The following is a 26885-nucleotide window of genomic DNA, read 5'->3' as shown; positions in this document are numbered from 1 at the left end:
AATTGTGAAAGCCTTTGAAAGCAGAGCCTTGTTTATTTACTCGCCACAGCTCATGTGGATGAAGAGCCCAGACACTCTGAGAACTGCTAATTTGAATGGAAGATCAAACACGAGGCTCTGCCCAGTTGGAGGAGTGAGAGCTGCCCTGGCCTCTGCACTGCCCAGCACAGGGAGAGCCTCGAACAAACCCGGGGCAGTCCATGGGCTGTCAGGTGGGATTTATGGAGAGGAGTGTCAGATAAGCCACCAGGCTGACAGAGAAGCTCAGTAACCTGGACGCAAAGCTCTGACACCCAGCCTGAGCATTTCACTGAACACCAAAATTCAGCTGTGACCCCTCCTGCAGACACCCATCCCCTCCCAGGGCTGGCACTGCTGCCCCTTGCTCTCATCCTGAGTTTCACCCCGGGCCAGCTCTCCTGCCCAGCCCCACATCACAGCCAAGACCTGCACACCCACATGAACATCGTGCTTGTCACCTCCTCCCTTTCCCTCCCCATAAGGACAGGATACAGAGGACTCAGGCTCCTGTCTTTGTGTGAAAACAATCCAGTAACAGAGAAAAGCCCAATAAACAGCCACAGCAGAGTTTCCAGCTTCTGCCCACTGTAATGGATCTTCTAAACAAATTCACAGCCTTCCATAGTCTATAAATATCAGCCTTTTCAGTGCCACCACTTTGGGCATAAGCTATAATGCAATATTCTGTGTGGGCTCTCGGACAAAAGGACAGCACCCCACCAGCACCAGCTTTCTGTCGCTGCAGTTTTCTGAAGTATAATTGGATTATAACCATGTGTGAGCTTCTAGTCCGTGTTTCTGCCAGGCTGGGGAAGTCTCTCTCTGATCTGCACAACAGGAATAGGAAGGAAAGAGCAGAATGAGCTGAGCTGGCTGGAGGGGAGGGGGTGGCTGAGGGCTCTGGCTGTGTGGAAAGGACTTTGGCGGATAATGGGGTTTACAATGCCAGTAATTAATCAGGTATATCACAAAAGTGCTGACAATGAGAGGTTACCCAAATGCCTGCTCACCTCCATGGTTTGGAAGGACCAGCCAGGGACCGCATGGGGAGCAGGGAACTGCCAGGCAAGGCTGGTCTTCACCAGCTGTCAGTCACCAGTTGTAGGGATGAAGGAAGGAAAGCTGAGAGCCCAGGGCAGCTCAGGCACTAGCTCTGCCTGTCCCACAGCCGCAGAGACAGAGACACCTGCGGGAAGAGAGAAGGGAGAGCCCCGGCCAAACTAGCGCTCAGAGCTGTGTCTGAGCTCGGACACCGACACCCCACGGTGGCTCTTGCTGTGTCCCCGGGAGTGTATTCCCACTGCGTCCCTGTCCCCCAGACCGCTGCCTGCAGGTCCCCGGGCACCTGTGGGGTCCGCATCGCTTTCACCCCATGGCCGGGACACCCGCACCGGAGCCGCCAGCTCCCGGCCGGCCGATCTCGGTGCGCTGCCCGCTCCTGCCCGCTCCTGCCCGCTCCTGCCCGCTCCTGCCCGCACCCGGCGGGCGTGGAGCCCCCCGAGCCCCGCGGAGCGCGGCTCGCCCTGCGCTTTCCCACCCGGCAGTGACACCTGGCGGGGCGAGCGCGGGCGGAGCCGGCCCCAGCCCCCGCATCCCGCATCCCGCATCCCGCATCCCGCATCCCGCACCCCGCATCCCGCATCCCGCCGAGCCCCTGCCCCGGGCGCGGCCCGACGGGGCGGCCGTGACCGGGGGCTGCGCTCCGCATCCCCGCGGGTGTGAGTGCGGCGGTGGGAGCGGCCCCGGTGCGGGGCGGCGGCGGGGGCAGGAGCCCGGCGGGGGCAGGAGCCCGGAGGGGGCTGTCCGACGTGCCCTCGGGGAGGCGGGGGTCGGTCCGGCCGGAGCGGCGGCTCCGCGTCTCTGACTCTGCCCAATGAGAGCCCGCAGCACGCCGGGCGCCGGCAATATTTGGCCGCGGCCCCCGCGCTCCCATCCCCAGAGCGCCCTCGCCCTCCGCGCAAGGACCTCCATGGCCCGGCCCGGCCCCGCCGCCCGCCCCGCGCCGCTCGGGGGGTGCGGGCCCCGCTGAGCCCCCCGCAGCCCCCGGGGAGCCCCCCCAGCAGCATGAGCCCGGGTACGGGGGCCCAGCCGGGGCTCGCTCAGCAGCGCGGAGCCGGCGGACGCGCCGCGGGGCCGTGACGGGCAGTGCCCCGAGGGGAGAGCGGGCAGGACCCCCTTCCCCGGTCATTTCTCCGTCTGGACCCCGCCCCGGAGAGATATGCTCAGCCCAAACCGCCTGGAAGCGTCTCCTGGGATTGCCGTGGCCCCCGGGCGTGCGGAGTGCGGAGCCTTCCCTCGGACGGCGGGCGCGGCCCCCCGGCTTTGCCTTCCCCTCGTCCTCCTCCTGCTCGCCCTGACGCCCCGCGCCGACTCCTCGTGGTGGTGAGTGAGGCCCCGCAGCGCCCCGACGGTCCCCGGGCCACCGCGGGCGGCAGCGGCGCGGGGCGCGGTCGAGGGACGGGGACGGAGACGGGGATGGAGACAGGGATGAGAACGGGACAGGGTGGGGACGTGGATGCGATGGGGACAGGAAAGACAGACTAAGGGTCGGGGAAGCGGCGGCGGGAGCGCAGCGAGTCCCGCAGAGCCGGAGCCGGCGCCCAGCGCCCGACGTGGGGACCGGCCGGGGCTGTGCGGGCTCCACCTGCGCGTCCCGGGCTCCCAGAGCGCAGCGGCCGAGATGAACGGTCCCGGGGCCGGTACCGAGGCTTTCCCCGGTCACCGCACTGGTCACGGACACCCGCGCCCCGAAAATGCCGCCGCTCCTTCCCTGGGGATGGGGCTTTCCGTGGGGAGCTCCGGTTCTGCCGGGAGCCGAGCCCCGTGCGCTGCCGCAGCTCCGACAGCCGTCGCTGCCCGGGCACGGCGGGGAGCAGCGTGAGCCCCTCGGTCCGGCTCGGACAGGGGAAGCGGCAGCAGCCTGGATCCCCTGACCCCCCCCGATCCCGCCGGAGCTCCCGTCCCTGCGGGAGTTGCGGTGTTGCCTGCACAGTTATATTACTTTGCTCCTGGAAAGCGAAGAAGTTGGTGTCCCCCTTCCTTTAGATAAGATGAGGATTTGTAACAGACAGAAATTACACCATAGCAAAAACTTTCGGGAAATTCGTCTCCTCCTGGCCCGGTTCGTGTAACAATGAAAATTCATCTATGCAAAATGACAGTAAACAAGGATCGAGAAGTTTTCCAAGCGACCCTGTGCTGTAGCAGTAGTTCAGCAACACTGGAGAAAAAAATAGCTGGCTACAGAAAAGTTCTCAGTGTCCCCCACCCTATAAAAGTCGTCTCTAATCTTGTGGAAAACAGTGTTTTCCATGCCAATCTCATCATCATTAATAGATCGTGGTGGATGAGGCAAAACTTAATCAAGTTCAACCCATCTGCCACTGAAAGAAAACGGTAGTTTCTGGAAATTCTCAGCTACTGTGGAGCGCTCTGTAAGGGGCCGGGAGCACTTAATAGTCAGGCAGATAGCACAAGTATTCCCGGTGTTTGAGAGCACGTCTGGGCGTGCGGCAGCCCTGGCCGGGCTGGCATCCCTGGAGGAGCGAGCGCAGGGTGAGGAAGGCGGGTGGGAAAGCGGTGGGGCGAGGAGGGAGCGCGGAGCCCAGGGCACAGCCTGCGAGGGCAGCTGCTGGCAACCGCGCACAAAGGAGACCAGAAAATGCTTTGGGGGGCAAATGGGAAGTAGAAAGGGCAACGTTGTTCCCAGCCGTGTCCAGAAGAGCTTTCCCGAAGCCTGGTCAGCTGAGGGGAGCTGGAATCACTGGGAGAGAAAATGAGTCAGTGCCGGGGAGTCTCAGGTTGATACAAGCACTGACCTGGCTTCCAGAGCCAGCTCTGCCCCAACCCAGCAGGGCAGGTGAAGGCAGGACAGCCTCTGGGGGCAAGGTGAGGTTGCTAAAATGCGAAAAGCTGAAGAAGGAAGGAGGGGACAGTGGATAAATTGGATTATTTCCATTATCGCGGAGGCTGGAGGAAGAGAGGTTGGCTCGAGCTGAGCAGTGGGTGCACGGCTGGGAAAAAAGGAGGAGTGGAGCAGACACAGCATCATCTGCGCAGAGGTGGGCAGTTCTGGTAACACACGTGGATGCTGCCTGAAGGGTGAAAATTCCTTCTTTAGGAGGGGTGTTAAAACCACCTATTTCCCTTGCTGTCGCACCCCACTTCTCCCCACAGCGGCTCCGCCGCGGTCTGCCCTCATTCCAAGTGCGTGTCGCTTCCCAGCAAGCAGGAGGAAAACCAGCCACGTTTAAAGCCTCGGTAGCTGTGGCTTGTTTGGAGGAAGCTAGATTTAGCTCCCACAGCAGTTTGTGTTCTCAGCTTGCAGGCCGGTCCCCGGCTGGCAGGCAGGGCAGGGCAGGGCAGGGCAGCCGGGGGAGCTCGGCGTGTCTGGGGCTGGGCAGCCCCACGGTGCACCAGGCGCGACGCCTTGGGACATTTCTGCCAAGCAGCACTGGTCCCAAAGACCTTAAAAACAAAAGCAATTAGAAATGCAATATATTAAACTCTTAAGATTCACACTTTCCATTGGACTTTCTCTTCTGGAAAGCAGAACATTCATAAGAAAACCCTAAAGTGAACCGAGTGCTGTTGTGCTGGACATGTCAGTCCTGATAAAATAGCGTGTTTAGATGAAATTGTGTTTTACTGAAAATGGTTTCAACCAGCTGCAGTTTGGGAAAAAAGTTATTCAGTGATTTTGCATAGATTTCCAAGCACATCTTTAGCACCACTGATATTACAGTAAATACATTTGGTGGTGCATCATCGTCCCTTATTTTAATTATTATTGCCAAATTCTTCTAGGGATTCACACACAATAAACTTGTGGAACTAGAGGAAATGCTTCTCATTTCCAGAGTCAACTTTTTGAGTCGTTTAATAGGAAAAACTGGGTCCCCTCTGATCGTAGTACATGGAAAGGAAATATCAACCAAATGTTTCTTCTAAACAACTGCAAATTATTAATTTTCAGTGACGTCAGGCATGGCCCAGCCGCCTCACATAAACGCCAGGAATTGGTGAACTTTGGCATCCAAAAGAGCGGCTGTGGGTGGGGGTGTGTGCGTGTACACGTGCTCAGAGCACAGGGCACAGGTTGGGGACAGTGTGGGGGGACAGTGTGGAGGGGACAGAGTGGTGGGGACAGTGTGGAGGGACAGTGTAGAGGGGACAGTGTGAAGAGGACAGTGTGGAGGGGACAGTGAGGGTGGGGACAGCGTGGTGGGGACAGTGTGGAGGGGACAGTGTGGTGGGGACAGTGTGGTGGGGACAGAGTAGTGGGGACAGTGTGGAGGGACAGTGTGGAGGGGACAGTGTAGAGGGGACAGAGTGGTGGGGACAGCATGGTGGGGACAGTGTGGTGGGGACAGTGTGGAGGGGACAGTGTGGTTGGGACAGAGTGGAGGGGACAGTGTGGTGGGGACAGTGAGGGTGGAGACAGCGTGGAGGGGACAGTGTGGTGGGGACAGTGTGGTGGGGACAGTGTGGGGGGGACGGTGTGGTTGGGGACAGTGTGGAGGGGACAGTGTGGAGGGGACAGTGTGGAGGGGACAGTGTGAAGGGGACAGTGTGGTGGGGACAGTGTGGTGGGGACAGTGTGGTGGGGACAGTGTGGAGGGGACAGTGTGAAGGGGACAGTGTGAAGGGGACAGTGTGGTGGGGACAGTGTGGTGGGGACAGTGTGGTGGGGACAGTGTGGAGGGGACAGTGTGAAGGGGACAGTGTGGTGGGGACAGTGTGGTGGGGACAGTGTGGAGGGGACAGTGTGGTGGGGACAGTGTGGAGGGGACAGTGTGGTGAGGACAGTGTGGGGGGGACAGAGTGGTGGGGACAGTGTGGAGGGGACAGAGTGGCTGGGGACAGTGTGGTGAGGACAGTGTGGGGGGGACAGAGTGGTGGGGACAGAGTGAAGGGGACAGTGTGGTGGGGACAGTGTGGTGGGGATGGTGTGGAGGGGACAGTGTGGTGGGGACAGTGTGGTGGGGACAGTGTGGGGGGGACAGCGTGGCTGTGGCCGGGCCCCGAGGCCACTGTGACTAACAGGGGTGGCTGTGGGGAGCAGCAACCTTGCAGAAACCCTTCCAAACTCCAAAGTGTTACTTAGCAACAAAATACCAGCTGAAACACAGACAGAAATTAAGAAGGAATGCAAGGGGAAAATCCCTAAATCCCGTTTACGCTGGCGTGCGCTGGGCAGGGAGAGCAGCACCGTCCGGGGATGCGGCTGGCAGGGCTGTACCCGCCCGGCCCCCAGAGCGGCCTCCGAAATTCCTCTGGAAAGATTTGGGAGATCAGACAAATGTTGCTTATAAACATAAACTGTGCAATAAACAAACTTGCTGTAAATAACTAAGTAGGGTTTAGCCGCTATTGAGAGCCCGGCGAGCTGTTCTGGTGTGGAAAGCCATTCTGAAATTAAAGGTTTGGTTAAAGAAAAATGTACACAAAGGCCTGTGTGCCTCCCTGCATCCCACCCTCACACACACCCACCCTCCTGCGAGCCACACAGACCCCCCCCAGGTCCCCAGCACACCAAATCCTTGTTAGCTAACTTGTTTATTGCTAACCACAGCCCTTGGAAACTACAAATATTTAATTTCATCTGGCATTGGAACAGATGGGAGGCATCAGGCTCCCAAAGAGATAAAACAAATCTGTGGAAGGAAGAGAATCTCAAGTTTGGGTGTGGGTTGGAGAGCGTGTGGGAGCCTGGCAACCACATGGGGCAGCCCATGGTGCTGTCAGGATAACGTGGCTCCAGGAGAGCTGCTGCATCCCGGGGTGATGCCCACATGGGGATTTTGGGGATGACCAGCCCAGACTCAGGAGCCATTGTGGCCCAGCTCCCTCCCTCGGCCAGGGAAGGAGGAGTGTGTTCATGGGCATGGAAAACACACCAAGGGTAAATCGTGAAATAAGAGTGCCCACGGCTCCCTGTGTCCAGAGCAACCCCTGGACATGGTGCCGGGCTCTGGCCAAGGGTTTGGCAAGGACAGCCCCACTGCAGATGGAGAAGGGGACATTCCCAGCACCGTGGGTCGCTGGCTGTGCTCCCGTCAGTGCTCCTCTCCAGGATGTGTTTCCGCGGTGACACCGGCGCTGCTCCCGGTCCAGGTGCAGCGGATGGGCACAAGGAGTGATGGAAAAACGGAGCCACACGTGCGTGGATATAGGATACAGGAGATAGGAGAGAGAGGCTCATTCAAGCAGGCATCATGCTAAGGTGTGTGGGAGGGGAAATAGCATAAATAGGAATGTTTGAAATTAAGCCAAGGGAGAGACAGCTGCACGGAGGAGCTCCCCAGCCCCCGTGCAACCCCGGGGGTGCCGCTCCTCCGCTCCGTGCCAGCCTCAGCTGGGCAGACCAGGGCAGCCCCCGAGGGCTTTGCCAGCAGAGGGGCTCTCAGGCTGCGTGGGGGCTCCCAGGGCTGTGTGTCCGTGGCTGTGATCCCATCCTGGATGAGCCATTGCCTCTGCCACCAGAGCTCCTGCTGCTGAGCAGCATCACCCTTCGCGCCTTGGCGCTGCTGCAGGCCAGATACAGAACCACAGAACCACGGGATGGGTTGGAAGGGACCCTAAAGCAGCCAGTTCCAGCCCCAATGCCACGGGCAGGGACAGGGGACGTGCAGCGCTGGGGACACGGCGATCCCCGGCGCTCGCCCCGCTGTCAGCGCGCTCTGCAGAGCACTTTGCATGGCAATAAAAGCACGAGGTCAGTGACCAGGAAGTCTTTATCCTGCGGCGCTCCGAGCTCTGGCTGTCCAGGCAGCCATGCTGTGAAAAATAAGTTTTAAAGTAATGTCAGGCTGATGGAGAATGAACCCCGTGGCCTTTGCAGCAGCCCTGGTGTTCTTGGTTGGGGTGGATGGAACAGATGGGTTCTCTCAGTCACTCTGCGCCGTTGTAATAATCCTAACTGTGCTGCTTAGTCCATTTGTCATTAGGGTCACTTTCACCTATGGGAAATCTTTCTTAGAAAGAAATGCAGAAGCAAAAAATCCTTCTGTTCTTCCAAGCTCATTAGCTTTCACTATTACCAAAAGTGATTTCAGCAATGCCATGAGGAGATCTGTGCTGGGCCAGAGCCCGTGGAAACCCAGCTTCTTCTTGGAGCAGCTCACACCCAACACACAGGATGTGCCATGGAAAAGAGATTTGTACAACCAGCTTTATTACCAGAGGCTGTCTTACCTGCCACCTTTTAGCAAAGGACTTCGACATCTGAGGAGAAAAAAAAAATATTCTAGAGGGTAAAGCCATAGTCAATATGCCATATTTTTAATGAGCAATTATTTTGTATTTATGCACCACCAGCAATGTCCCTGAGGAACAGCTTTCACCCAGTGCTGACCAAAGTTTTCAGATCTCAGTTTTCAGGTTGCTGTTCTGAAAAACCTCCCACATCTGTCTGGGGGACAGCAGACTACAGCACCCATCTGCTCCATCTGCCCAGGACCACAGGGTTTCAGTCCTGCTCACAGAAACTCCATCCCAGTGGTGCAGGAAAACCACAGACAGGGGACTCTGACCAGGATCTGAAGGCAGACAACTTGAAAAGAGGGATGCACAAAAAAGAGAAAGATACCAGTGCAGAAAATGAAACACATGTCCCTTGAGTGACACTGGTAGTGGCTCAGCATTATGATATTAAAAATTATTGAAGTGAGACTAAGACTATCAGCATGCAGAGTAGTGGCTCTAAGTGAGGAAATTAGGACTATTAATCACTCAAAGGCGTTAACAATTCCAGCAGGCCAGGATGGCCCTGTTCCCAGTGGGGCTTAATAAAATACTCAGAGTTTGTAATACTAAAACAATATCTCAGATGTTTATAGCACCTTGCAACACAAAGTGCTTGGCAGTTGGCTGTAAATTGCCTGCCACAGCAGGGAGAGCAGAGGAAGGAAGGTGCAGCATCCTTGGGAAGTATGCAAAGAACTCAAGGAGGTGAAATGCTGCCAGGCATGATGGAATTTGCTCTTCAGCAGGCAAAGAGGCAGGGGTGTTGGATTTGATCCTATCTGCACTAGCTGTCTCTAACAGCTGCCCATGGCTTTCCAGCCTCCCTCCAAAATACAGATTTCATGAGGACTCAGTGGGATGGGAAGAGGGCAGGACAGACCAGGAAGAAGCCAGGATTAGCTTGGCTCCCAAGCTGATCCGTCAGGGCTGGCAAAGCTGATGCAGGGCAGTGGGGAGCTGAATCACTCTGCCCAGGGGATGGACTCCAACAGCCTCTGATGCCACCAAGATGCCAGACCGTGTTCTCTCCCCAGCCTCAAGAAGCAGAGACTGTTCAGAAGCCCCTGGAGCAGCCGGGGCTGGGCTCAGGGATTCCAGGGCACTGCTCCCACCCTGCACTCGGTGGGGAGCAGCTGTGCCAGGACAGGCGAATTGTCCAGCTGGAAAACACGGCCTGGGATGTCAGAGCCGAGCCTGCTGCCATTGCTAAGAGCCTTTGAGCTGAAGGAGCATCTCTGCCCCTCAAAGCCATTGTGTGAAGGGACCCACAGCGCTGTGTCCAGCCAGAGCTCCCCCTGACCCTGGGCTCTGTGGCCACCCACGCTCCCAGCTCTGCCACCAAACACGGAGGTACAAACTGCTGGCAAAGTTTTGAGATCCTCGAGTTTTCACCCACAAACTCTCTTTACTTTAGTAAGGGACATTAACAAGGAAGCCTCATGCAGTGGATCTTTGTGTGTCAGGGATCAGTCATGGCCCTGAGCTTCCCCATACTGGGTCCTGCCCCGCTGCATCCCCAGAGCTGCTTGCACAGACATCCTTTTATGTAAAGCTGTGACAGTGATTTTAGTTAACTTAGCTTCTATTAATCTAATTTAAAACTGTGCCTTTAATGGTATCAGTGCAACCCACAATGGGAGTTTATGACATTTCAAGCAGCTGTTTTAATTCAGACCACTAAAATGTTGATTTGTCTGAGAATGGCAATTACAAAGATTTCCCTTTCAAAATCAAGTCATGTTCAAATAGGTTTTCCAACGCCTTTTGAAATGGTGAAAAACGAAGTCTTGGTTAAACCAGTGTGCAGTATAAATTTCATTGGAAACTGAATTAGGGCACTCAGTTATTTTGCAGAAAGAGCAACAGGACAGTTTCTGATTCCCTGTAACTTTATGAATTCCGATTACATTAATTTCCTTCTTCAAAACCTCATTTCCCACCTGGTATCTCCAGCGAGCTCGTGCAGGGAGCAGCTCAGCCTGGAGAGCTCAGAGCTGCTCGGCTCTGTGGTGCCAGCTGAGCAGGGGCACAGGCACCGAGGGCCCCAGGAGCCCTGGGCTCAGCGGGCAGCACGGGAGCAGGACACATCCAGCACGGAGCCTGCACGCTGCCAAGTAAATAGATGCGTCTGCCTCTGGTTTGCATGTTTATCTTAGAAGCAATTTAGGTTTCTCCTTGTTTACAAGAGCCAAAGTCAGCAGGCTCTCCACAAGAACAACAGCTTGGAAGCAGCGCGTGACGGGTGTCTCCTGTTCCCTCGAGATCAGGATGCTGGGACGAGCCCTGGCTGCATCCCTGCAGCTTCCAGGGACACAGCAGGGCTCGGCCTCGAGGCTCCCAGAGCACCTGCCCCTGGGGCAGGAGGGGTCCATCCTCTGCTGCCCTGTGAGAGGGAAGGGGAGCAGGAGGGGATCAGCACCTGCGGCACAGCCCTGACACCCAGCCCTGGCAGCGAGCTCGGGGGAGTGGAAATGCACCCGGCTTGGGGCTGCACATGGTCAGCAGAGCAGAGGTGACCCTGCAGCATCCTGCAGCCTGGGGGGCACAGGGACTGTGCCAGCCCCTCACCCAGCTGGACAAGCAGCTCTGCACTCGGCAAAGGGCGATGCCAGGGCTTCCCGCACCCTCAGGAGGCAGCAGCAGATGGAATCCCGTTGGACAGGGTGGGGGATTGTTATCCCCACACGCACTTAATTATCCACTCCCTTCTTCCCTGCCTCCCAGCTCCTCCTCACTGCAGGCTCCTGCTTCTGCTCTCTCCTCCCAGCCCTGAGGTCCAGGCCTGAGCTGCCTCCAGCATCAGAAGTTTTGTCTCACAGACTTTTCTGAACTCAGGGCTTGGGTTTTGTGGGGATTTTTAAGCTGGAAAAATGCACATTCCCCCAGAGTACAGCACAGCAGAAGTGTGCCACTTCCAGCACAGCTTCATTTGTTTGAAAACAAAGTTCTGATAAGGCAGCTGGGGACTTCTCAGAACATCCATTGTCTTTCCCACTGCAGTGTTTTTAAAATGTCACAGATTTTGAGAAATAAAATTAGAAGGGATGCTTTCATCTATCCAAAACAAATGTTTGGGTTTTTTCCTTCCCAAAACTCTGCTTGGCAGAATTTTCTGATGTTCTTCGTCTTGCTCCATTTCAGAGTAACTGAACCCAACTGGAGCATTTCTCACCAAGTGGAAGCTTTTGTCTCTGCCGAGATCACCACAGCCTTTCCAGGACATGGGAGGAACTTTCCCTTTGGTTGTTAGATTTCAGCACATAAACTCTGATGGAATGCTGCAGGCACTGCAGTAAATCCTCTGCCCCAGGCAAAGGGAGATGCAGGCCCTGACCCTGGCAGCTCTGGGGTGCTCATGGAGAGGTGCTGCTGCAGCAGTTGGGGCCCTTCTCACTGCTCTCCTTCCACTTTCTCCTGCTGATAATGTTTGCTCTGATCCGGGTATTTGGCAGGAGAATTAAGGAGAAGAAATTAGCTTGCAGTGTGAAAAAGGGAGTGCCTAGTGTTTATCTTGTCTGGAGGGTTTCCCTTGATCTCGGTCTCCCAGGGGATGCATTAGTGCTTTATCCATCACTCTGCAGTCCGGGAGGCAGCTCTGCTGCCAGCTGCTGTGTCCCAGCCCCACAGGTCCCTGGTGACCCCTCACAGAGCATTTTACCTTTTCCAGCTTCCCCAGCATCACTTTTCTCCAGCAAAGAGGAGCTTTGGCTTTCTGAAACCTCCATCCTGCAGCCGGCTGCCTCCCAGCATCTCATCACATCCCAGCATCTCATCTTATCCCTGCCCAGGCAGGATAAACCAGCCATGCCCAACCTTGCTGGGCAGGAGGAATTTAGGGCTGGGGACCTGACCGTGCTTCCCTGTAGGAATTCTGCAGTCCCACTCGATGCCACCGTGCCATCATCCAGCTGGTGGGATGCCACTGCTGGTGGGATGCCCCTCGTCCCTGCCCTGCCCTGCCCTGGCCTGGCCCCCAAGAGCAGGAACGGGCTGCTCTCCCAGTCCAGGGCTGCTCTCCCACTCTGGGGCTGCTCTCCCACTCTGGAGCTGCTCTCCCATTCTGGAGCTGCTCTCCCACTCCGGGGCTGCTCTCCCACTCTGGGGCTGCTCTCCCACTCTGGGGCTGCTCTCCCACTCTGGAGCTGCTCTCCCATTCTGGAGCTGCTCTCCCACTCCGGGGCTGCTCTCCCACTCTGGGGCTGCTCTCCCACTCTGGGGCTGCTCTCCCACTCCAGGGCTGCTCTCCCACTCTGGGGCTGCTCTCCCACTCTGGGGCTGCTCTCCCACTCCAGGGCTGCTCTCCCACTCCAGGGCTGCTCTCCCACTCTGGGGCTGCTCTCCCACTCTGGTTCTGCTCTCCCACTCTGGGGCTGCTCTCCCACTCTGGTGCTGCTCTCCCAGTCTGGAGCTGCTCTCCCACTCTGGTGCTGCTCTCCCACTCTGGGGCTGCTCTCCCAATCTGGTGCTGCTCTCCCACTCTGGGGCTGCTCTCCCAATCTGGTGCTGCTCTCCCACTCTGGGGCTGCTCTCCCACTCTGGGGCTGCTCTCCCACTCCAGGGCTGCTCTCCCACTCTGGGGCTGCTCTCCCACTCTGGGGCTGCTCTCCCACTCCAGGGCTGCTCTCCCACTCTGGGGCTGCTCTCTCACTCTAGGGCTGCTCTCCCACTCTGGGGCTGCTCTCCCACTCTGGTGTTGCTCTCTGGGGCTGCTCTCCCACTCTGGAGCTGCTCTCTGGGGCTGCTCTCCCACTCCAGGGCTGCTCTCCCACTCTGGAGCTGCTCTCCCACTCTGGGGCTGCTCTCCCACTCTGGGGCTGCTCTCTGGAGCTGCTCTCCCAGTCTGGTGCTGCTCTCCCAGCCTGGCACGAGCAAGGCAGTGAAACATCCACAGTCAGCAGTGCTCGAGGAGCTCCTGTTGGCTTTTCTTTCCCAGCTTCTGCTACCTCTGTGCTCCTCTGCTTCAGGATGAAAGGCTGGTGAGCATGCCTGTGACAATAATGCTCACTGCCCCTTGGAGTCTGGGCTTGCAGAGCCATGGGGAGCTGGGTTTATTATCCTCAGCTCCAGCCCGAGATGAACTTGTGCTTCTGCCAGCATTTAAACAAAATATTTTAAAAGAGGGAACAGATCCCATTGCTTTCTGTGCTTGCAGGGCTTTCCTGAGCCTGGGAGCTCTCTCTGGGGTGGATAGAACTGAGAGAACATGTCCAGAGACAGACAATGAAATATTGTCCAAGCTTATTGCTTTTATTTTTATTGAAGGAAGGTTTTTGCTTCCAGTTTGGAGGCTAGAAAAAAATCTGAATATCACCCAAACCTCATCCCTTCCAGCCAGAATCCCAGCTCCGTGCTCTGCGGCAAAAATCACGCTCAAGCACAAGCAGCCAGAGGGGTGAGCGGGTGGTGCAGGCAGGAGCTGAGTGGGATGGAAAATTCCATGTTGCTGCCATTGTCCGGGATGGTGTGAGAATGCGGGGCAGAGCTCAGGTCCCTCCCCCGTGGCTGTGGAAAGCTGCCCATGGGGCTCAGCCAGGCTCTGGTAGCTGCTGTTGTCTTTCTGCTCCGAGCTCCTGCTCTCTCCCCACTGCTGCAGGGAGGGGACCAGGATCCAGGCAGGATCCAGGCAGGAGAGAAGCCACAGCACAGTTCTATCGGTTCAGCACAGTTCTATCGGTTATGGAGCTTCAGGGCATGAGAATAAATGTTCAGGAGATGCACAGAGAGGAATGGACAGCTGGGGGATAACAGTGTGAGTACGGAGTGCAGCCCCAAGAGGCGAAGCCTGCTCCTCTTCCTCCCTCACCTGTGCATGCCACAGGTGTCTGTGCCACGGACATTCTGGCAGGAGACAGGGCAGAGCCTGCCCGAGCCACCCTGGGCTCAGCTGGGCTCCATCCTGCTGCGCTCAGCAGGGCTGGGATGCTGGGAAGAGGCTGGGAGGGAGGTTTTGCACATCAGCAAGTTTCTGTGCTGCTGCCCCAGGAGTTGACACAGCCCAGGCTTAGGGGAGACATGCCATGACTCACAGCACCCAGAGCTGTCTGCTGGGGCACACAGGCTCCACAGCGCACACTGGGAACAGCTCTGCTCGCTCCTGGTGCTGCATCTCGGGATTATTTCATTAAACAAAACCACTGTGATGGCTCAGCTGTGCCTGTCACTGTGCCCTGTCCCTGTGTCCTGCCCGTCTGAGCCACAGTCCCAGGCAGCCCCATGCCAAGGGAGCACATTGCTGTGTAGGGCAGAGCCTGCAGCAGCTCTGACACAGCTAGAAAGGACAGAGGGAAAGCTAAACTTCAATGTAAGACCCACCAAGCAGGGTGAGGCCCTGGAGTCACTTGGTTTGTTCAGCTGGAGAGGAGGGGACTGAGGCCAGACCCCCTTGGGGTCTGCAGCTTCCTCCTGAGGGGTAGTGGGGGGCAGCTCTGACCCCTGCTCTCTGTGACCAGGGACAGAACCCAGGGCAATGCCTGGAGCTGTGTCAGGGGAGGTTCAGGCTGGATATTGGGAAAAGGTTCTTCTCTCAGAAGGTGGTCGGGCACTGAACGCAGTCACAGCCCCAAGGCTGCCAGAGCTCAAGAGGTGTTTAGACAAATCTCTCAGTCAGAGTGGGATTTTGGGGGTGTCCTGTGCGGGTCCAAGAGTTGGACTCGATGATCCTTGTGTCCCATCCTGCTCAGGCCATTCAGTGACTCCCCTGTGCAGGACACTGAGTGGCTCCCTTCTCTCGTGCAGGTACATCGGGGCCCTGGGCGCGAGGGTGATCTGTGACAACATCCCCGGGCTGGTGAACAAGCAGCGACAGCTCTGCCAGAGGTACCCTGACATCATGCAGTCGGTTGGGGAGGGAGCCAAGGAGTGGATCCGGGAGTGCCAGCACCAATTCCGGCACCACCGCTGGAACTGCAGCACCCTGGACCGGGACCACACTGTCTTCGGCCGGGTCATGCTGCGAAGTAGGTTCTGCCCTGTCCCCTTCCCACCACCATGGCCTTGTCTTCCTGGGAGAGTCTCTCCTCCCACTGGGCTGCCATGCCCGGTGGCTTGGATTACTCCCTGAGGAGAGCTTTGCCTTTCCTTGTAAATTAATCAAGCCCTAATGGGAGCAGAGCACCGCGTTTGGAATAGCTGCACCAGATGAGATGGAGCAGGGGGAGCACTGGGGGAGAAGGGGGAAGGAGGAGACACCTCCAGAGAACAGGCTCATATGTAAACAGTAATGGGATATATAAATATTTGGAGAGCAGGGTTGGCCAGGACTCAGCAATTCACGTGGGAACTGGCTGTTCCCTCGCATGGCAAGGCAGGCAAGGCACAGGCACAGCCTCAGTCCTTGCTTCAGGCTCCGAGGTGCAGCAGGACAGCGGCTCTGGGGCAGGTGCCCAAAGGACTGGGCACGGCCCCTGCCCTGGACAGACCTTCCCACTCCAGGTGAGGGACAGGAACGACACAAGCAGGGATGCACCCAAGAAATACACCCAAGGAACAAAGAGGAAAGGCACGAGGGGACAGGGCTGGGGCAGCCCCAGAGCAGGAGCAGCATCGTGGGCTGCAGCTGCCCCGGGAGGGCTCTGGGAGCAAACACGCCCTGGGAGCCCCAGCACTGCAGGACAGATGCTGCTGCATCCCATGACGTGCTGGGAGCATCCAGCCATGTGGCCTCCAAATCAAAAGCGGCTGGAAGGGTCTTTCCACTCACTGCTCATATGGAGGACACGTGAGTGCCACAGAAGGAGCTGGTGAGCGGGGCCTGCCCCGAGCTGCTGGGGCATGGGGCAGCTGCCCGTGGGTGGACAAGCAGCAGAGCCACACGCCAGCAGCCCGACCTGACTGGAGGGGACTGGAATGCTGAACGCAGCACCCACCCTGCCATGCCTGCCTGCTCAGCCTCTCCGCTCCCACCACGGCACCTTTTCTCCCGTTCGCATCCTCTCCTGGCAAAGGATGGGGAATGATGAAAGCTCCTCGCCACAGCCCCATCCTGCGAGGCCCAAAGAGAGCTCTGCAGCCTTTGAAGTTGCTTTCAAAGGCTCTCGAAATGAAGACTAACATGGTTTTGATTTGCAGCTTCTTTTACAGCATTATAAAAACAGCTGCGAACTTGAACCAGAGACATAAAATAGCAGGCGGCAATCTGTGCTGCAGGGGAGAGCCGAGCCCAGCAGGGCTGGGGCTGTCCCTGCCTGTGCACAGCGCTGAGAGAGGAGTGGCCCTGGTGGAAGGGAGCTGGTCTCTGCACCCCGGGCATGCACCCTGAGCATTGCAATTATTCTGAAGGGCTCAGGGGAAGCCGAGGCTGGACCTGTGCTCAGCAGAGATGGCTGGGCTTGGCTTGCCCATTCAGAGGATGGTCTCGCTCCCCATGCCCTGGTTCCTCGTGGGCTGCAGGCCCTTGGCACAGCCTGGCACTCACTCCCCGTCCCTGTCTCTGTCCCACGGCAGGCAGCAGGGAGGCCGCCTTCGTCTACGCCATCTCCTCGGCCGGGGTGGTCTATGCCATCACGCGGGCCTGCAGCCAAGGGGACCTCAAGGTGTGCAGCTGTGACCCGCTCAAGAGGGGCCGCTCCAAGGACGAGCGCGGGGAGTTCGACTGGGGCGGCTGCAGCGACAACATCAACTACGGGATCCGCTTCGCCAAAGCCTTCGTGGATGCCAAGGAGAAAAAAGTGAAGGATGCCCGGGCGCTGATGAACCTGCACAACAACCGCTGCGGGAGGATGGTGAGTGCAGCCCCGGCAGCAGAGCCCAGCTCCCCATCCCTCTGGGACCTTCAGCAGGGGACTGGGGGGCCAGAACAGCATGGCCAGAGAAACGGGACCTTGGGCAGTTCCTGCTGTGGGTGAGGCTGATGCTGCCCTGCCTTCCCCGTGCTCCCCTGCACGCTCTGCCCTAGGGAATGGCCCCACGGGGATGGCCCCACGGGAATGGCCCCACGGGAATGGCAGCACCTCGCTCACCTTTGCCTCCTGTGTCCTCGCTGATGTTGGCATCAGTGACCTCCATAACAGCCCCCACCTCCCGTTAGGAGCCCCATCCCACACTGCCAAGGGCTGCACCAGGAATGAGCAGGCACTGGAGCAGTGTCTGATGCCCAGGGTGCCCACTGCTCCTTACCCATCCCTCTTCCCACAGGCTGTGAAGCGCTTCCTGAAGCTGGAGTGCAAATGCCACGGGGTCAGCGGCTCCTGCACACTAAGGACTTGTTGGCTGGCAATGTCAGATTTCCGAAAAACAGGGGATTATCTAAGAAAGAAATACAATGGGGCCATCCAGGTGACGATGAATCAGGATGGCACCGGCTTCACAGTGGCCAACAAGAACTTCAGGAAGCCCACAAAAACAGATCTGGTGTATTTTGAGAACTCACCTGATTACTGCGTGATGGACAAGTCAGCAGGTAAAACCCAGAGCTCCAGTCATTACCCAAACCATCTCTTCTTCCCTTCCCAACAGGGCAGCAGCTCCCAGCTAGCCCAGCCTGGGGGCTCAGCTTCCCCACTCAACCCCAGTCTTTGGAAAGGGGGTTACCTGACCCAAAGTCCCCACAGCACCCCACACCTGCACAGGCAGGACTGCATTTGTCCAAAATCCCCAGGCTTTACACTAAGGCCCCAAACCCCTCAGGTTTCTGGTCATCACTGAAGTGGATGTGCTGACCCCTCAGAGCCCATCTCCTGCAGAGCAAAGCTCCCTGGACAGGCTACAAAGAGCCTGTTCCATGCACAGAGAGGCTGCAGAGAGCCCATCCCTGCCTCCTACTGCTCTGGCAGCAGCCAACACTGGCTCTAGCAGTGGGCATGGGAAGGGGGCCATGCAGATTGCCATAGAAACCCAGAATGTTTTGGATTAGAAGGGATGTGAAAGATCATCTCATTCCAGCCCTCCATCACGAGGGACATGAGAGACACCAAAGCTGCATCTCTGGCCAGGTTTGTGGCATCCCATGTCCATAAAGCACAGCAAGTGCAGGCCTTAAGCCTTTGGGGACCCCACTGCAGCACTGTGACAGGAACAGTGCTGTGACAGGAGCGGTGCTGTGACAGGATCAGTGCTGTGACAGGTTCAGTGCTGTGACAGGAGCGGTGCTGTGACAGGAACAGTGCTGTGACAGGTTCAGTGCTGTGACAGGATCAGTGCTGTGACAGGTTCAGTGCTGTGACAGGAGCAGTGCTGTGACAGGAGCGGTGCTGTGACAGGATCAGTGCTGTGACAGGAGCAGTGCTGTGACAGGAGCAGTGCTGTGACAGGAGCAGTGCTGTGACAGGAACAGTGCTGTGACAGGGTCAGTGCTGTGACAGGATCAGTGCTGTGACAGGAGCGGTGCTGTGACAGGATCAGTGCTGTGACAGGAGCTGTGACAGGGTCAGTGCTGTGACAGGAACAGTGCTGTGACAGGAGCGGTGCTGTGACAGGAACAGTGCTGTGACAGGATCAGTGCTGTGGTAGGAGCAGTGCTGTGACAGGAGCAGTGCTGTGACAGGATCAGTGCTGTGACAGGAGCGGTGCTGTGACAGGAGCGGTGCTGTGACAGGAGCAGTGCTGTGACAGGAACAGTGCTGTGACAGGAGCAGTGCTGTGACAGGAGTGGTGCTGTGACAGGAGCAGTGCTGTGACAGGAACGGTGCTGTGACAGGACCAGTGCTGTGACAGGAGTGGTGCTGTGACAGGAGCAGTGCTGTGACAGGAGCAGTGCTGTGACAGGAGCTGTGACAGGGTCAGTGCTGTGACAGGAACAGTGCTGTGACAGGAGCGGTGCTGTGACAGGAACAGTGCTGTGACAGGATCAGTGCTGTGGTAGGAGCAGTGCTGTGACAGGAGCAGTGCTGTGACAGGATCAGTGCTGTGACAGGATCAGTGCTGTGACAGGATCAGTGCTGTGGTAGGAGCAGTGCTGTGACAGGAGCGGTGCTGTGACAGGAACAGTGCTGTGACAGGATCAGTGCTGTGGTAGGAGCAGTGCTGTGACAGGAGCAGTGCTGTGACAGGATCAGTGCTGTGACAGGGTCAGTGCTGTGACAGGAACAGTGCTGTGACAGGAGCGGTGCTGTGACAGGAACAGTGCTGTGACAGGATCAGTGCTGTGACAGGAGCAGTGCTGTGATGGGAGCGGTGCTGTGACAGGAGCAGTGCTGTGACAGGAGCGGTGCTGTGACAGGAGCGGTGCTGTGACAGGAGCGGTGCTGTGACAGGATCAGTGCTGTGACAGGAACAGTGCTGTGACAGGATCAGTGCTGTGACAGGAGCAGTGCTGTGACAGGATCAGTGCTGTGACAGGAGCGGTGCTGTGACAGGATCAGTGCTGTGACAGGAGCGGTGCTGTGACAGGAACGGTGCTGTGACAGGAGCAGTGCTGTGACAGGGTCAGTGCTGTGACAGGAGTGGTGCTGTGACAGGAGCGGTGCTGTGACAGGAACAGTGCTGTGACAGGATCAGTGCTGTGACAGGAGCGGTGCTGTGACAGGACCAAGGGGCTCCCTCTGAAGCAGCGTCCAAGGTCCCCAGTGCAGATGGAGATCCCAGTCCCACCAGTACCCCTGTGGGTGGGTGGGCAGGGGGTGCTGAGCACGAGGCACATCCTGACGTGCTGTCCCCTGGCAGGCTCCCTGGGCACGGCTGGCCGCGTGTGCAGCAAGGCGTCGAGGGGGACCGACGGCTGCGAGGTGATGTGCTGCGGGCGCGGCTACGACACCACGCGCGTCACCCGCGTCACCAAGTGCGAGTGCAAGTTCCACTGGTGCTGCGCTGTGCGCTGCAAGGAGTGCGAGGACACTGTGGATGTGCACACGTGTAAAGCACCCAAACGGGCCGAGTGGTTGGACCAGACCTGATGGGACCGGAGCACCGAGGGAAGAAGCCACTGCCACCCCCCTTGCAATATTTTTTAAACCCCCGTGCCCTGAGGGCCACGATGTTCTGGGAGCTGTAGTTCAACTGCATGGCTTTTATTTAATTAATTCTACAAAGCACTAAGGAAAGGACTACTGTTCCCAGGAGGTGCTGTGGACCCTTCGATGTGCTCAGCAAAACTAATCCCCGACCTAGCAGGAGGCTGTGATCCTTGCTTAAACTGAACCTGCAGAGGGACGGTGCAACCACTACAGGCTCGGACGACTGACTGTCGGGACGTGATGGCTGAGGAATCCTGCACCTGCCCGGAGAATCTACCTTCCAGTAAAACTTCACCAGTGAAAAACACTAGTTCAGAATAATCCACTCTTGTAAAAGCATTCTTGCTTTCTCCTTTTTGCAAGGCCAGAGGAAGGGTGTTGTGAATCCCTAAGACAGTTCCATGGTACCTGTGTTTCCCTCGAGCAGACCTGGCACATCTCACCAACCCCACCGAGCAAGAGTCACCTCTGCACGAGGCTCGTCCCTGTGTCCCCAGCACAGGGAGCAGGTGGAGCTGTGACTTGGAACTGAACCCTGAAGGATGCACAGAGACGAAGGCCACCTCTAGATGCTGGTGGACACATGGGGCTTGAGAGAGCAAGTGAAACCTGTGAACTTACTGGTAGGTTCTGAAGTCAGTGATACAGCAGCATCTCTGTACAATTCACGTGTATGTTGTGTAAACTGCTTATTATTTTAAGTCAAAATTCATTATAAACCTGTATCAGAAAATCATGTCCTTTGCTTTTTGAATTCATACACACTGAGTTGGGCACGTCCCCAGAGCAGGAACCAGCCTGCAGCATTTCTTTTCCCCGCTGTCTGCAGCGCTGCTGTCCCAGAGCTGAGCACCCAGAGTCCCAGGGAATCCTTTCTCAGCAGCATCACTCTTCAGGACATGTGGATGCCCCATTCCCCAAAAGTGTTCAAGGCCATGTTGGACAGGGCTTGGACCAACCTGGTCGAGTGGAAGGGATCCCTGCCCATGGCAGGAGGTGGAACAAGTAAGTTTTAAAGTCCTGTACCACCCAAACCATGCCATGGTTCTATAGCACTGGCTGAAGCAGGAGATGCTGGATAAACTTTCAAATCTTTCCCATTAAAAAATCCCAAACACTCGAAACACAATCAACTAAAACCAAAGCTGATGAGAGGAGGGGAAGGCAGCTGCAGAGCTGCTGGTAGGTAAGTTACAGGGATCCACCCCTCATCTCTACCAATTTCCTCTTTTCTCCACCAATTTGAGCAAGCAGACATTATAAAAATGCTTTATTCAGTGTACAGATATTTTATAGTCCAGTCAAAAGGTCCCAATCCACACAAACAAATGCAATGTATAACAGCTGAACCTGGACACTAAACTGACACAGGTAAAAAAGAAAAATTGTCTTAATCATTGCAATTCCTGAGTGTGCTCCTGCAGTTCCCCCACCAGAGCCAGGCTGCCCTCTGCCCCAGGCAGGCTGTGCCTCCTCCCTGAGCCACGAAAAACTGGGCTCATTTTCCTAACACTGCTCAGCACGGTGCTGAAGGAAGTTTTCACACAAGTTCCAGATTTACAGTAAGAAAGGCCAAGTCAACAGGGACATTCACCTGCAAATACTTTTTGCTGGGGTCTGCTCTACTGCTGCCAGAGCCCTCTGAGGAGCTGGGGCTTTCTCCTGGAAGCAGTGAGATGTGGGCAAGAGGGAGCCCAGCAGGCTACAAGAGCAAAGTCTGGAGGAAGGTCAAAGGAGCAGGATGGGATTAAGGCAAAGAAGATTATTCTGGTCCTAAGCCACCCATCAGCTACTGCACCAAGAGCATCTCTGAACAGGGATTTTACTCAATGGCCCTAGGAAATAATAGTTTAAGTGGGGAGAGAAATCCACTTTGAAACCGGCTTTGATGGGGGAACTGCTCAAAGAATTAAAAGAGCCTGCCATAGGCTGGATTAAGCACCTTCCTCCATGCCAAACATGAGCGTGCTCATGCAGAAAAAGGACCTTCAGCAGAGCTGCTGCAAAGCCACAGCCAAGCCAAAAGGTGACATCTTAATGGAGCTCAAGAGAATTACAAGAATCCCACCTCCCCACTGCCTAACCTGTTTCTTACAGAACTAAACCCATTCACTGCAGCACGAGAGGGCTGTGCAAGTACTACAGAAGTACCTGGGAAGCAGCCATCGAGCTCAAGTCCAGAAGTGAGTTTTTTCTGCAAAGGACTATGCAAGGCTACACTCATTTATTAACAGGCAATTAGCAGAAAACTGGAACAGAACTACACCAGTGAGCCAGAGCAAACTCCCAGTGCTTGAAGGTCCCACTGTGAGCTGAAGGAAATTCAGGCTGGTCAGTGCCCTGCTGCAGATGAGCCCCTCAGCACACTCATCCTTGGCAAGCAGCTGTTTTCCATCTCAAAACATTTCTGAAGGCTCCAGTCTCATCAGGGTACACTCCGTCCCTCTCACAAGCCCCTCTTAAGTAATCTGACTAAAATGTGGACCAAGTTCATCTTCTAATTATCTTCCAGTCAAAAGCATGTCTGCACTCAAGGACAAGGTGCAGAATTAATTGCTTAATGAGGTTCTGAATATATTACCTTCTCTGAAGCAGCTGAACACACAGGAGTTAGAAGGGATTGGAAACATGGATTCATGTGCAGGGCCAGGCACTGGACTGGATATCCAAATGCTCCTTGTGCATCTTTTCCCCAGCCCAGGAGATTCTATGATTCTGATTTTCTCTATGTGGGTGAGAACAGGCCTTAGTTCAGGTGTCACCACCATTTTTTGGGATGAGGGTAATGGCAAGATCTGTAAATTACTGAGCTCAGCAGTGCAGGTGAATACATTGCCAAGGGACACCCCAATCCCAGTGCTCCCTTGTCTCCCCATGGGCCTTTTCTGTTCTCCACTGGGTTCACAAAGGCACAGAAGGCTTTGCTCAGGTACCTGTGCTCAGTGTAATCCACGGGGAGCACCTGCTGAAACAGGCCCAGCCCACAGGGGCAGATTTTGGACTGACATTCACACAGCCTGCAAGATCTGTGTGCAAGCTTTCACATCCCACATCCCCAAAGCCGAGTCACAGAGGGCTCCAGCCAGCAGCAGGGGGGTCACTGCTCTGGAATCACAGCCCGTGAGTCAAGGCAGGAGAATGCAATAGTCACACACTGTGTCACTGTTTTATAACTGATGAAAGCCCACAGCCAAATTAGCAAAGAAATCAAGAGGTTGTTAAGAGAAGGGTCCAGTCCATGAGGCCGTGCTGGGATTGCACAACTCAATGCATCCAGAGCAAAAAGAAAATGTTGCTGGCCAGAATTAACCAAAGGGGGAGATCCCAAGGGAGGAACACACTCATTGTGGTGGATTCACCCTCACTGGTGCTGTAAGCAAGGGTGTGTTATCTCGCTGTCCCCAGTGACCAGACTCACTGAAGGTCCCACCAAAGCACACAGCAGCAGTGGAGGCTGGAAATGAGGAAAATTCCAAGCACATGAGCAGCATCCCTGACCATGGCCGTGTCCCTCCAGTAAGGGCTGGGGCGTGCAGAGCACACCCTGCCAAGGAGGCTCCAGACAGGGAGGAGGCAGCCAGGAGACAGAGCTGGGAACTGCAGCTGCCTTTGCTCTTTATCCACCTTTACGGTTAGATGGCTGAATTCAGAGCACAGCACACTCAACACAGAAGCCCACTGTGATTGCTACTGTCATCCTGACTGATCTGCAGAGATTTTTGACCCAAACACAGGGGACAACAGCTCATACATCACCTCTGCAGCCATCCTAACTAACTGCAGACAAGAGGAGTCTGTCCCTTTTAAAAGCAAAACTGGGCAAGCTGGGCACTGCACAGAAGCTGGCAGGGTATCAGTGCTGGAGAAAGGTTTACACTGGGTATCAGGAAAAGCTTCTTTCCCCAGAGGGTGGTTGGGCACTGAACAGGCTCACCAGGGAATGGGCACAGCCCCTGGGCTGCCTGAGCTCCAGGAGTGTTTGGAGAACGTTCCTCAGGCACAGGGTGGGATCACAGGGGTGTTCTGTGCAGGGCCAGGAGTTGCACTTGATCCCTGCAGGTCCCTTCAGCTCTGGACCTTGTGTGATTCCAGGAACCCCCTGCCCCGTGCCCACAGTGTGCTCTGCACAGAGCTCAGCACAGCCCAGGTGGGCTCCTGACCTGCCCAGCTGGGCCCTCTCAGACACCCCAGCACAGCCCCACTGCCTCCCCACCACACCCCACTGGTGTTTGGGAGGTGCTGCTCCCCTCACTGCTCATCCCTGAGAGGGGGAAGGGCAATGCTGATTTACGTCTGGCCGAGCCGCACACACACATCTCCTTCCCTAAGGGAGGCTGCTCTCATATTTAACCTCTTCATTCTGCTGGCACTGGAGGTGGATGATGCAGCTTGTGGAGAGGTGCAGGCACTTCCCTCTCCCCCTCCTCCTGGAATCTTCCTCTCACTTGTGGTCCTTGGGATTCACCCAACGCTTCTCAGGAAAAAAAAGAGAAGAAAAGAAAAAAAAGAGAACCTCTAGACAAGTATGCATTTAATAAGCAGTGAGACAAATAAGCTCCAGTTATCCCAGTAGAATTACAACACCAGAGAACAATTTTCTGCATTCCTCTGAAGGCCTGAAGGAACCCAATTGCCTGCTCTCAGGCTAAATAGGTACCAGACACCAAGTGCTCCATAAGCAAACAGAGCCCCCAAAGTGCAAAAATGAAATAAGTAAAAAGCTTCACATTACATATAAACCAGCCGTTTGCACCTTGTTATTAATGGACTCAACTATGACCTTTACACCCTGCCTTGCTCAGAGTCATGGATCTGTGGGGCTTGGCACCCTCACAACAATTCCAGGGTGAGGAGCAGGGAATAAACATGCCTGGCCAGCGCTGGAGAGATGCAGGAAGGGAACTGGCCTGTGACAAATCTGGATGGAGAACCACCCCAGGGCCATCTCCATATGAATTCGTCCCCATAACCTCAGTGACCAAATGTCTGACAGCATGAAAAATCTTTTACCACATACATACATGCATAGAAGCTACTAACAGGCATCTATGACAAATTCCAAAAATGAAGGGCTCCCAGCATGGTAAATATCTGCCAGAGATTATTCCCCAGAATTCTGATGTGATTTATAACCCACATGAACTAGGGTTGCAATGAACAGACCTTGTTACCCTGAAATATTTATTAGTCTAAACTGCCTCACCTCTGCTGTAAGAGTTTTATTATTCTAACAGTGCCAATAGCCAGCAGGAAGTTTTGCTCTAGCACCCACTGTACCATCATGGCACACTACACTGAAATGCTCTTACTCCAGTAGTTCCATGAAATCCCATAGCCAATAGCCTGTGAGCATCAACTTCCAAACCCTGCCAGTCAGACAACGTTAGGAAGCTGTTTCAGCAATGTGTTAAATCACATCTGTGTCATCTCTCCAGATGCACAAGCAATAAACTCCTGAATTAAAGATCATTAGACACTTTTCATTCAAGTCAGTGGTAAGACAGGGCAAATTCACACAAGTGTTCTGTTGCTTAATTGCTCCACAAACCATAGTTTTACTGTGGTAACACTCCCCCCGTTTCCTACCCTTCCTGTCCCTTTTGGAAAATACTCCTGGAGAAGTCAGAGGTTGGCAGGAAGAAATGCAGCAACATTCTCTTCCTGGACACCCTGATCATGACGTGGTGACACAGTGCAAGCACCCAAAACGACCCAACAAACCAAACTCACCCCAAACTCAAACTGCCTGAGTGATTGAAGAGCCTATAATCACCCTGGTTTACAAATACACACATCCAGGTATACAAATATATGCTGATTTTTAAGATTCAGCTTTCACTGGCTACTCTGAATGAACTGAAAATGTGAGGAGTCTGTTAATGCCTCATGAAGAAAGCCTTGTGGAAGAGCTATTGCCATCCCAATGGCTGTAAGGTCACCACAGACCTTGTTTCAAGGAAGTTACAGCAATATTCATCTTGTCCTGAGTCATAATTGTAATTTTTATGTTTATACACATATAAATATGTATGTTTATGTACACACACAAACAAGATAATTGATATGGTATTACCAAGGTATGGGTCAGGTGTAAGTCCCTGTTCCTAAGTGGCAAGGAACACTTCCCAAAAGCATGGACAACCCTACTGGAAAATCACAGAGAGCACTCCTTCCTCAAGAATTGCTGGCACTTCTAGAGACAGGAAGATTTTCATTACCCAGCCTGCTGCCAGCTCTCCTTTCAGAACAAGCCCATCCCCTTTCTGTTACTGTTATGTCAGGGGAGGACAGTGAGAGAAAGCAGCTCTTGGGATGATACATGGGAGGCAGAGCTTCATTTATAACCCCACACAACTGCTGGAAAAGGTTCAACTTTAAAAAGCATTAGGCTGGTTACCTTATGGGCCCCTGCAGACCACGAAGTGAAATCACATGAACACAACAGGCCTATTAATCACCTCAGTGATTCCAAAGTGAGAAACAGCCCCAATGACCAACTGGAAAGAAAGTTGAGAAAATTACATTCTAGTGATAGGTAACTCCAAAAACACTGGTAGTATCTTTCTGTAGGGGTTCCCTTTTGATTCCTTGATAAATTCAAATAGTTAAGTTGGATTTAAGTCCAGTCAACAGAAATACAAAGTGGAGAGCAAACAATGGCACTTCTACCCAACCAAGTGTGTTTCCCTTCAGAGTTACAAATAAACTATACTTAGATGAGATGCTGAG

At 55.3% G+C, this 26885-nt stretch overlaps 1 protein-coding gene across 1 annotated transcript; it reads left to right on the top strand.

The window, feature by feature from the left end:
* Window positions 1-2119: 2119 nt before the first annotated feature.
* Window positions 2120-20892, top strand: WNT2B (Wnt family member 2B). The gene is made up of 5 exons (XM_033080416.1): window positions 2120-2403; window positions 15004-15224; window positions 16711-16988; window positions 17401-17665; window positions 19867-20892. Exons 1-5 carry the CDS (start codon window positions 2240-2242, stop codon window positions 20094-20096), a joined length of 1158 nt encoding a protein of 385 aa, XP_032936307.1. The 5' UTR covers window positions 2120-2239; the 3' UTR covers window positions 20097-20892.
* Window positions 20893-26885: the final 5993 nt, after the last annotated feature.

Source organism: Catharus ustulatus, chromosome 25 (genome assembly GCF_009819885.2).
Source record: "Catharus ustulatus isolate bCatUst1 chromosome 25, bCatUst1.pri.v2, whole genome shotgun sequence".
Taxonomy (NCBI): Eukaryota; Metazoa; Chordata; class Aves; order Passeriformes; family Turdidae; genus Catharus; species Catharus ustulatus.
Note: the sequence above shows the minus strand (reverse complement) of the source record. Positions and strands in the feature narration are given on the sequence as shown.